The sequence below is a fragment of the Pituophis catenifer genome, unplaced genomic scaffold (assembly GCF_029215685.1).
Source record: "Pituophis catenifer annectens isolate HBS135680 unplaced genomic scaffold, rPitCat1.0.hap2 SCAF_8, whole genome shotgun sequence".
Classification (NCBI taxonomy): domain Eukaryota; kingdom Metazoa; phylum Chordata; class Lepidosauria; order Squamata; family Colubridae; genus Pituophis; species Pituophis catenifer.
In genome coordinates, this window is record NW_027256888.1 from 56,130,413 (window position 1) to 56,142,820 (window position 12,408).

The window sequence follows — 12,408 nt, forward strand, 5'->3', positions numbered from 1 at the left end:
CATCAAGATATCAAGTTCTTGATTGTTTTTTTGAGAGAGACTAGTACTTTCACAGTACAGCATATTTTTATTTGAATATTATATGAAGAAAATATATTTTGTTTTTGTTTATGTATAAATAGTATTCAAGCATATAGATTTATAATAAACTAAATTGAATTACAAATAACACTTCATTGGAGAAGTTTTCTATTCCCGCCTCTCTTGCAACTCTGTCCTAGTAGCAGTAGCTTTGAGTGGAAAACAACCATTCAAACTGTAATGAATAGCTTGTACAAATGGGAAAAGAAGAAAGATTGGGAACTTAGCTTGCATAAATAGTTTGGTTATGCAAACTTTGTCTCTACTATATTAAGTCTGTAACATGTTTCATTTATATGAACATATATGGATACTTTCATTAAATACAAGAACTTCTGTTCTTATAATAACATTTTCTTATCTGTACAGTGATGCTTTCAGCCAGAATAAGTTAACATGGTGTAATTTCACACATTTTGCCACTACGGAAAAGGAAAATTAAGTATTTCTAAAGCTGTAGCTGTTTTTGCAAAACAGAAAATATTTTTTACATTTGGATATAATTGTTCTCATTGTCTAAATAAACAGTATTGTCTTACAATGAAAAGAAGAGTTACCAAATTAATTTTTGTTCCATTTTATATTTTTCCAGTTAATAGATTCTGCAGAATTTTATTGAAAGCTCTTACTCTTTGAATCAGTAATCCAAACAGTCTACGCCCAAACTTAACAGTATTCTTCTTTTGAGAATGATTGATAACTTTTCCTGTAACATCTTCCCACTTGTACTTCACTGCAAAGGGATCACAGAGATATACCATTCATAGCAGGAGTGAAATCCAGCAGGTTCTGACAGGTTCTGGAGAACCGGTAGCGGAAATTTTGAGTAGTTCGGAGAACCGGCAAATACCACTTCTGGCTGGCCCCAGAGTCGGGTGGGAATGGAAATTTTGCAATATCCTTCCCCCAGGAGTGGGGTGGAAATGGAGATTTTGCAATATCCTTCCCCCAGGAGTAGGGAGGGAATGGGGATTTTGCAGTATCCTTCCCCTGGAGCGTGGTGGAAATGGAGATTTTGCAGTATCCATCCCCTGCCACACCACACCCACCAAACCACACCCACAGAACCGGTAGTAAAAAAAAAAAAGAATTTCACCACTGATTCATAGTGCCAAACATTGCACAATATAGGAGAAATACAGACTTGTTTATGGAAGCAGAGCATGTTTATAGGTTATTCCAGGCATTTTTGAGAGCTATTCCTGTTTCTTGCATTTATATTGTATGTTACAGTCCACATGCTTTATCTGGATTATTCTGAATTCCTTGCAGATCAGAGATGTCTATCCACATGCTATGCAGTGATATGCTACTCATGTTGAAAAGGAAATTTAATATGGTCTAGTAGAATTGACCATTGAAGAGCTTATGATGTCCACAGGTACAAGTGGGAAAAAATCCCATCAGGCTGTGAGCCTAGAAGGAGTTGACCCAGAAACATGCATGATAGTATTTAAAACCCACTGGGCACAGGTAATGGAGCTCCGAGAACTTTTCTTCTTTTTCTCTTTATTATTGATTGAATTGTTAGGAACCCATTTGAATTATCAGATATTTGCTTGTATTGTCAGAGTTCAAGCCATATTGTATAATACTGACACCAAGTGTATTTTTATTGACTTTTGAAGAACTGTATAACTTACTGCTTTTAAAAAAACCATCTTATATTAGGGATATAACAACCAATTGAATAAACTCATATTCTAATTAAGATTGCTAGGCTCTATTGCAAATGAAGTAAAGTCCTTTTAAAATAATTGTATTTTGAATCTTCATGGACAGTTCACTTCTTTGCCCGGTTATATTTCTTAAATCCACCAAAACACTTCCTATGCTGAAAGGCTGCATTACTATATTTAGAGTATGCAATACATTATTTCTATGCAATATATTATTTCTGAATCCTGTATGGTTCATTTTTAATTGGTGTTGTCTAATGCCCACATATATCTGCCAATAGAGCCCCTTCCAATGTGGGCATTAGTATCAATCTAGTATTTTTATATCTTCTATTTCAGCTATTGAACTTTTACTCTTTAAATGTACTTGACCATAAACGAAGCTAGGAAGATATTGGTTATTAAAATTCAGGTGACTAAGAACATTCTTAGTTGCTCAACATGGTCCTATGTTGGTGAGTAGACTGAGTCATGTGCTGCTCTTCTTAAGTAGCACAATTGATTAGATTAGCCATTTGGGGTGAGATATTTCAGATAAGGAATGCATAGGCTGTTTCTACTCATCAAAGCGCTCCATGGCTTAGAGCCCGGTTATTTACGAGACCACCTTCTGCCACCGATAACCTCCCACCGGCCAATACGCTCCCACAGAGAGGGTCTCCTCAGGGTGCTGTCGGTCAGGCAATGTCGACTGTGGGGGCACCCGCCCTCTGGAATGAGCTACCACCAGGGATACGACTGATCCCGGACCTCCGAACCTTTCGCCGGGCTCTGAAAACGTTTCTATTTCGGCAAGCCGGGCTGGCTTAAAAATTTTTATTGGTGAATTTTATGGGTAAGGGGTTTTAAATTGGGGAAAGCCATTATGGATTTAATTTTGTTTTAAATGTATTTTAATGTTTATATTGTATGTTTTTTAATCTTGGCTGTTCACCGCCACGAGTCCTTCAGGAGAGGGGGCGGTATAAAAATTTAATAAATAAATAAATAAATAAATAAATAAATAAATAAATAAATAAATAAATAAATCCATAGCTTGCCTCTTATGATCCATTTGGAATGTTCTGAACTATTATGAAGATATTTGTTCATAAATTCAATTTTTCATAATTAAAGATTGCAAGAGTGAGTCCATATTTTAATGCCTATTGTATGATTGAATATTTTTTATTTAATTTTCCATAGGTTGTAAAAATTTTAGAGAAGCATGACCCTTTAAAAAATATTCAAGCAAAATATGGGACAATTTCTCCAGATGAGGCCAGCACTGTGCAGAACTATGTAGAGCACATGCTCTTCCTTTTAATTGAAGAGCAGGCAAAAGATGCAGCAATGGGACCTATCCTGGAGTTTGTGGTTACAGAGAATATCATGGAAAAGCTCTTTCTTTGGAGTCTCAGGCGGGAATTCACTGATGAGATGAAAATTGAGCAACTGAAAATGTATGAAATGCTTGTCACACAGTCTCATCAGCAGCTGCTGCATCACAAACCCATCCTAAAACCATTAATGATGTTGCTGAGTTCTTGCTCAGGAACTACCACACCAGCTGTTGAAGTAGAGCTGGTGGTTCTTCTCAACCAGCTATGCTCAATCCTAGCCAAAGATCCGTCCATCTTGGAACTTTTTTTCCATACCAGTGAGGACCAAGGAGCTGCAAACTTTCTAATCTTTTCTCTCTTGATTCCTTTTATCCATCGGGAAGGGACTGTTGGCCAACAGGCTCGTGATGCACTACTTTTTATAATGTCTCTTTCTTCAGAAAGTTGTGTGGTTGCTTATCACATAGTAGAGAATACTTATTTTTGTCCGGTAAGTTTTTTTCTAGCTACTCATTCATATCTTCCAAATATGGATTCTTTTGTAAATGAATATTCAAATTAAGATTTTGCACAAAGGAGAATTAAATTTACCTGATGAATTGTAATTTTATTATGGCTATGTAGAAATTCTAAATGGTATAATTGGGAAAAATGGAACTTCTTCAGAAAGCCCATCACATTGAATTCAGAAGGGAATTTGTTGTCTTAACTTAAACATTCAGCTTAATATTGAACATTCTAAGAATAATGCAAATCGAAAGCTAAACTTGTATATTAAATTGTGGTTGTAATCTGGATCCTCATTTTACCAACCTTGAAAGGATGGAAGGCTGAATCAACCTTGAGCTGGTCAGGATCGAATTCTAGGATGTGGGTAGAGTTAGCTTGGCAGTGCTGCATTTTAACCACTGCACCAAGGGGTTGTGATAAGCTGGATAATGGCAGAATAAAACACTAAATTGACATATATCCAGTTGCCTTTGGCAAGATCTTGCAGATAATCTATATCTTCCTGGTAAGCTTACTTCGATGGAGGAGATACAATTCTGTGATGGCTTGTCACAAAACTTTGATATATGCTCCTTCACTTGTACATGCTCAGAGTATTTACATTAGATTTATTTCCAATCGGGATGAAGTGACTGGTGTTCTTAGCGTGATGTAATGTTCTTCCTGGAGAAGAAAGTTGATTTTATGGAACAAAGATGATAAATATTAGGAATTAATTATGTTTTCTTTTTAGTACATTGGTGGCTATTACACACTTGCACTCATTTTAGTAGAAATTGCAGACCAGACAAGATATTTGGAGCAGTCCTCTTTTTTTTTCCAGGAACATATTTCAGACATTATACTGTAAATAGGTCCAAATTCAGGATCTTATATGTTATTCTTACATCAATTTGTCTTTTTTAATCTTCCCATCCCAAGGTTTGTTTTGAACAATGAAATTGAGTAAGTTGAGAATAATTTTATTGATAAAAGATGTCATAATCCTAAACATTAGTATAATGTTGACTTTGCATGTAATCATGAGGTTAGAAAGGACCATTTAGACAGGGAGCCTAACCCCAAACTAAGGGCAACAATCCAAGATCAAGCATTGACCACAGATGGCTGCCTATTCGCTGCTTGAACTGATGGGAAATGATGACATCTCCAGGAAATTGTTCCACTTTCAAATTGCTCTTAGTGGTAGAAGTTTTTTTCTTACAATAACCAAATCTGCCTTCCTGTAACTTAAATTAATTATATTAATGTCTTGCCTTCTGAGATGATGGAGAATAGGTCTTGATTGGCTTCTATATTGCCTTCTTTTAGATATTTGAAAAGTATGTATTATATCCCGCCTCAGTCTTTTTAAAGCAGGAGTCAGCAACCCGCAGCTCCGGAGCCACAAGTGGCTCTTTGGGCCCTCTGCCGTGGCTCCCTGTCCCATCACTGGTTGGCCCCGCCCCTCATTTCTTTTTTGGATTCCAGCCCGAAGCGGCAGGAAGCGAAGGCTGCCTTACGCACAAATGTGGCATGAAGGCAGGTACAGGGCAGCTTCGCTCCTGCATTTTCCTCCCCCCCTCCACTCGTAACCCCCTGGCTGGCTGTGGCTGAGCCAGGAGAGTGCGCACGTACGGAGAGACCCTCCTTAAGTGAGCTGCTGCCCGCCCCCTGCACGCCTTTCCTGAGCTTTGGCGCTCACTTGAGGAGGGTCTCCCCACACGTGCGCACACTCCCGGCTCAGCCACAGCCGGCCAGGGGGTTACGAGACGACAGGGGGAGAAGAAGGACGGTCGCCCGAAGGGACGGGGAGAGAAAGACACACACACACACATACAGAGAGAGAGAGACAGAGAGAGAAACACACAGAGTGATACACAGAGAAGAGGTGAGAGAGGGGAAGAGAGGGAGAGATACAGAGGGAGAGAGACACAGAGTGGGGAGAGAGGGGAAGATAGGGAGGGGGACAGACACAGAGATACAGAAAGAAGGGGGAGAGGGGGAGAGAGACATAGAGAATAGTTTCGTGGCTGGGTAGGCATGGCTAGGTGGTCATGTGACTGGGTGGGAGTGAGTGACATCGAGTTGGCCACGCCCACCCGGGTTTTGTGGCTCCCGGTGTGTTTTTTTTCTGTAGGAAACGGGTCCAAGTGGCTCTTTGAATGTTTAAGGTTGCCGACCCCTGTTTTAAAGAATCCCAGTTCCTTCAGGCATAGGACTCAATTTGTAGTACCCCTTACATTCTTATTTCCTTTCTCTGATCCATCTTCCAAAATGTCATAAAATGCAGAATAAATTGGAACCATTATCCTTCCAATCCCCAATGCCATTCTCCATAAATAAAATAGAATAGAATAGAATAGATTTTTTATTGGCCAAGTGTGATTGGACATACAAGGAATCTGACATAAAGATATATCCAGCCTAGAGAAACCTTGTTGGTTTCATTTAAATGAATACATATAGAAAGTACTTATTTTAAAAAAGGTATTTTAATGATAAATACTTTTATTATATCCATGCCTTTGTGTACAAGCCTACATTTGCCAATTAACTTTTAGGAAGACTTTTTACTTAGAAGATTAAAGCTAAATGTGTTAACCTTCAAACAGTAGGGGCCATTATTGTCAAAATACATTAATTAGAATAATTGTTTTAGGATGTTGGAGTGAGAAAAGCAATAAAGGTAGCAAACCCGAGGCTATAATAAAAAGAACACAGACCATTCCTGAGGGCTGTTCAATTGTTAAATATCTCTAATATGCAGCCTTTATAAGAATGATATTTCCAGTTTGGGAAGCTTTGGTTTCCCCTTGAGGAAACTCAGAATGATGCCTCAGATTTTGGGTTTCTTATCATTTCCCAATGGATGCAACTGAATAATCTAATTCTGATTAAAGTGAAGTAATTCTTGTTAAATGTTACACTGTATGTAATATTTCTTTATAATTAAAAAAAAAAAAACAGAATGGAGCAAATTGTTCCTGACTGTATCCTTCAACTTAGAATTATGCTGTTATATTTAACATGTTTGGTGGGATTTATTTAGGATATACATGCCATTTTAGAAGTTGAAGACTTTCTCCTCAAAACAGACATGCATTTTTAAAATTTGCATGGAAGATTCAGACCAATAAAATGTTTGATTTTTAAGTGGCAGTTTATGGGAATCCATTTACTGTGATTTATACAATGTGGTTTATAGCTTAGCATATTGTATGAACCTAGACAATTGTGATTCATCTAATAAACTGTGGTTAATCAAACCAGACACAGCACAGTATTTGAATTCTGTCGATAATGTTTCTATGGGAGTTACTTCTATTTGGCAAACATGTCATGCCCTGGCTATAATGTTCTCTGACTTCATAAATATGTTCTGCCTCTGGAAACAGTTAGCAATTATGAAGATCCATGCTCACATATATAAGAAGCAATGCTAGATATTATAATTAGGGTTTAGAGAATTGACCTTGGAAATGTCATCCCACCAGGAAGTTTAAAATAGTAAATTGTCCTCCCACAAGCGCAGTTTATAGCTGTGATTTGCATGCAAAATACCTCCCAAATCTATTTTGCTGCTGGCAAAGTTAAACAGTACTGGTTTCAATAGATGAATTGGGAATTGCCTTCAGTGACTTGGAAGCAAAGCACGACCAGTATCAAAGGCAATAAATTCAAGATTTTAATTAAACTACATCAAGTTTTGATATATAATATCTAAGCATAGTAGCACTTTAAAAGTAGTCAATAGCATTATTTTAGTATACTTTGGCAGATTTTTTGAACATACAGCAGTATTGCAGCTGTGCAAAATTGTTGTGGCCCATGGCAGCATATTATTAGATAATATTTTTCCACTGTGTGTTCTTTATCAGCTATGATGATCTCACATGGAATCTTTCTAACATTCAGCAAAATTAATTTGCATTGAGCTGAATTTCCCCAGTTGTCATCTTCATCCATTGTGGCTATTGTAGAATTAGAAGAATTGTGTTCACTGAATCTTAAGAGTAAACTTTTTCCCCACTTCCCATATCCTAAAATGCGATGAGGAATCTTCTGACCCACTTCTGTTGTGACCCATGTCGGTTGAGCTTGGAGACCCAGTATATAGTCAAATCCTATTAATTCTCAGAGGGAAGAGCTACCTTGAACTTGTGGTAGCTAGAAAAATGAAAATAGAGAGAGTGGAAGGTCTGGGTTTACATTTCTTTTTAATGTTACCTATGTCAATTGGGAAAGAAAAATAATGAAGTGGGGAAGATCATTCTTTTTGTACATTCTTCTGTTGCTCAGTTTTATTTATTGAAATAAAGATGATTGGAAGGACAGCTTTCAGGAATAATTGCCTGCTGGAAAGAGGTAGCTGCTAAATTAACATATTCGCAAAATAAATTGGTGGGAAGCTAATGTCTTTATTTATGTGACTAGAATACATCAAACCTAGAGATATAGTGTCAAATTAACATTTCTGAAACATTAACCTGACAGGCTAGAACTTATTTTCCTTCCTCCTCAGTTTGGTTAATGGTAACTTAGGTACCGGAATAAGTTTGTAAGCACTTTTCCAAGCAAATGCACAAAAAATTAGAATTGGCAAGATATTTTGTTTTTACATGAATTAATACTTCATTTTGACTCCTGTGGAAAAACAAACCTGCTCTTTTAACTACTCCAAATGAATCATAGCTAGTTCTTACAAAATTGAAATTTTATGAATTAGGGTTTTTATTTTTGTTTTGTCTCCAAAATTGTATGCGTATGGATGGGTAGATAACTAATAGATACCAATTTCTCTCTCTTACTTATATGCATGTGTGTTTTTTTGTGTGTTTAAAAAAACAGTAATTATTTTCACTGCTCCTGTCAAGATTATTTTAATTTAAATATGTAAATTTAAATTGTAAATCTTAGAACTCTACAGATAGTCCATGATGCACGCAAGAAGCCTACTAATTACAGTCATAAGTCAAGACAGTTGTAAAATGGGTCTTGATGTGACCGACCTGATTTTATGACAGTTTTTGTGGTGGTCATTAAGCAAAAGACCATGGATGTTAGATTAATCTTTGTTGTTAAGCAAATGCCATGGTGATTCAAACCTATTATTTGCTATGAGGCATTTTTGCTGAAAAGTCTTACAAATGTTTTCAGCAAAAACATCATAAATCATGGCCACACGATTGCAGGATGCTCTAAACAATAGACAGTTTCCAAGGGCCCCAAATGTGAACACAGGAGGGCTCCGGCCATTGGAACCTGGATAGAAGTAGGTTGTAAGTACCTTTGGGGGGGGAGGTCCTATGGTAACTGAATGATCACTAAGTCATGGGTTATAAGTTAAGGACTACCTATGCCTAGTACTCTTTCATGAAACTTTGCTTGCATTGATGCCCAGTTTAAATCATGTGAATTTAATCTACCCCTTGTCTTCCATAGATTTTTTTTAGCTACTATAAAGATGGCATCTTTTTAATATAGGCAGATTCAGTGGTGGGTTGCTCCCAGTTCTGTCTGGTTCTTTAGAACCGGTAGTAAAAGCGGCGGAAGGCTCCGTCCAGATGTCATAATTGACGATCTGAGCAACTACCTATTGTGAACCGGGAGTAAAGGTAAGTACAACCAACCCCTGGGCAGATTGTTGGATGAGTGAATCCCATTTTAAAAGACTTATAGCCTATTATTTAGAAATAAAGAGATACGTAAAAATGTAAATTGTGGGAGAAAATTGTCAAAATTTAGAAAAAAAGATTTCCACATTCTATGCTTTCCATATCTGATGTCTTTCCTGGATAATATGGTTGTTTACAAAGCTAAACATTAAGAAATATGAATCAGATCAACTGCTATTTAAATGTATAATCCAGTTATCAAAACTATGGAAATGTTGTAACACGAAGGTTATAGCCACTAAGCCCCATTGCTTGATACAGAGCCTTACCACTTTTCTGTTTTCAATAAAAAACTGCAAGCTGTTGATTATTTATTTTGCAAATATTTCAAGTGGGAAAGTTCTCTTTGCTTTAATTTGTTTGGAAATACTTTATGTGATAACAATAAGTACATAGAAATCTGCCATTAACCTAAATTCAGATGCTATTCAACAGCATAATAGCAATTATTGGGAGGGAATATTTTAGATTACGGGAATTAACCTTCCACAAACTGAAAGCATGTTTCTATCCTTATAACAAAATGCTAATGCTTTTTTTTTAAACAAAACAAAAATCTGTATTTCTCTTCTCTTTCTCTTTCATCTTGCAGGTGCTAGCAACAGGCTTAAGTGGTTTATATTCATCTTTGCCTACAAAGCTGGAAGATAATGGAGAAGAATGGCACTGTCTTCTCAAAGACGACTGTTTACTTTCTCCAGCTCTTGTACAATTTATGAATTCTTTTGAATTCTGCAATGCAGTAATTCAGGTACTGGGCCAGAGAAAAGACTTACAAATGGAAGTAGTATTTTAAAACAGTAGTATACAATTTTATGGATATTTAGAAAAAAAAATATTGGGGTGTTTATTTTATATGTGTGATATACTATTTTTTTTTAAATGAATATCAGCATAAGTTATATTTTCTTAATATATAAGTGAAATACAAGTTTATTTAGAGGAGTCCTGGTGGAGCAGTGGTTAGAATGCAGTATTGTGATATATAAGTCTGAGTGCTATTGCTATCATTGTTACAAAATTTAACAATTTGCATGTATTTTTAAAGCAACTTTTATTGCAAACCAATTGATTTAGTTTTGGGAGGAAAATACTGTGCTTATTTGTGGTACAGGCAGTGCTTGACTTATAACCCTAATTGGGACTGGAACTTTCATTGCTAAACAATGTGGTCATTAAGGGAATCAAAATCAGAATAGGACTGGAAGGGACTTTGGAGGTGTTCTAGTCCAGCAGCCTGCTCAAGCAGGAGATCCTATACCAGTGATGGCTAACCTTTTTGCCACTGCGTGCCAGAAGTGGGGGAGGGTCGCGCGGCGGATCGCGTGCACATGCCCACACCCATAATTCAATCCCCCATGCCCTGCCCCCTTGCACATGCACGCGCGACCCTCCCCCGGGCCCCATTTTTGGCCTAGCAGGTTTCCCTGAAGCCTCCGGAAGCTGGAAACAACCCATTTCTTGACTTCTATTGGAACCAGAAGGCCCGTTTTTCACCCTCCCCAGGCTCCAGAAGCTTTCTTGGAGCCTGGGGAGGACAAAAACGGCCTCCTCCACCACCTCCCGGAGGCCCTCCAGAGGCCGAAAACGCCCTCCCAGAGCCTCCGTGCGAGCCCTGTACTTACCTGGCATCCAAAACGGGGCGCGTGGAGACTCCTGGGAGGGGAGAGGCAGCCAAAAATCAGTTGGCCGGCGTACACGTGCACTTTGGAGCTGAACTAGGGCAACGGCTTGTGTGCCCACAGATATGGCTCCGCATGCCACCTGTGGCACGCGTGCCATAGGTTCGCCATCATAGTCCTATACCATTTCAGACAAGTGACTGTCCAGCCTCTTCTTAAAAACCTCCAGCAATGAAGCAACTACAACATCTGAAGGCAAACTGTTCCACCAGTTAATTGTCCTTGCTGTTAAGAAGTTTCTCCTTAATTCCAGGTTGCTTCTCTCCTTGATTAGTTTCCATCCATTGTTTCTTGTCTTGCCTTCTGGTGCTTTGGAAAATAAATTGACCCCCTCCTCTTGCAGCCATTTTTACAACCTTTTTTTTTTGCCATGGCCATTAAGCAAATCACACAGCCATTAAGTGAATCCAGATTGCCTCATTGACTTTGCTTGGTGGAAGCCACCTGGCATAAATGGTGATCATGTGATCCTAGGACAGTGCAACTGTTGTAAATACATGCCAGTTGCCAAGAGCCCAAATTTTGATCATGTAACCGAGGGGATACAGCAATGGTCATAAGTGTGATTACTTTTTACAGCATCATTGTAACTTTGAAAGGTCACTAAACAAATGATCATAAGTCAAGGATTACCTGTAATTATATTTTGCTTTATGATAATAGAATATACTGTGTATATGTAGATGGTTTTGATTTGTTCAGTATTTAAAATTATTCTGGTTTTTTCATATTCGTTACTTTGGTTAATAATTAGGGATTTTTGTCCATTCTGCTTCTTGTTCCTCATCTGTCTAATGATAAGATTATACATTATACCACTTTGATGCTGTATTCAGGATTTTATTGCATCTACATCAAGGGTGTCAAACTCAAGGCCTGGGGCCCGAATCTGTCTGCGGGGGTACTTAGATTTGGCCCACGGGGCTGCCCTGGAAACAGCAAAGGGCCAGCCCGCGGTACTTCTGCCAGCAAAAATGCTCCCGAGCTCCGTTTTCAGCTACCACAGCACCCAATGGCACATGGCCCTCCCGGGTTGCAGGAGGCCATGACAGCTGAAAATGGAGCTCCGGAGCCCGTTTTTGCTGGCAGCGCTCAGGCCACCACAGGCACCCCCGACAGGAGTGATGTTGAGCTGGCCATGCTCCACCAGCCACGCCCCCTGCCCCCCGAGGTGAAACACAACCTTGATGCGGCCCTCAATGAAATCAATTTGACACCCTTGATCTGCACCTTTGATTTGATTTGTGCAGGCTTTATTAGTTACAGAAACTCAGTACAGTAGTTTTTCCAGAATGCAAGACTTTGTATGAGAGGTTTTTGCCAAAGGAATCTCTGTCTGTTGTGTTTAAAAAGGTTATGTATTTATTCTGTATACCTGCACATTCTAAATATAGAATAATTTCTAAATGCGAAAGCCATTCTTATGAGCCAAAGGCTATGTCTTCTGCTGAGTGGAACACTCTTAAAAAATAGCAGA

The 12,408-nt window shown here is 38.3% G+C and overlaps 1 protein-coding gene across 1 annotated transcript in view; it reads left to right on the top strand.

The window, feature by feature from the left end:
- The first annotated feature begins 1,449 nt into the window (after window positions 1–1,449).
- Window positions 1,450–12,408, top strand: part of FHIP1A (FHF complex subunit HOOK interacting protein 1A) — a 45,910-nt gene continuing 34,951 nt past the window's right edge. The window contains exons 1-3 of the mRNA XM_070948776.1: window positions 1,450–1,554; window positions 2,946–3,572; window positions 9,842–10,000. Of these exons, the coding sequence (XP_070804877.1) occupies window positions 1,450–1,554; window positions 2,946–3,572; window positions 9,842–10,000 (891 nt within the window). The remainder of the gene's footprint in view (window positions 1,555–2,945; window positions 3,573–9,841; window positions 10,001–12,408) is intronic.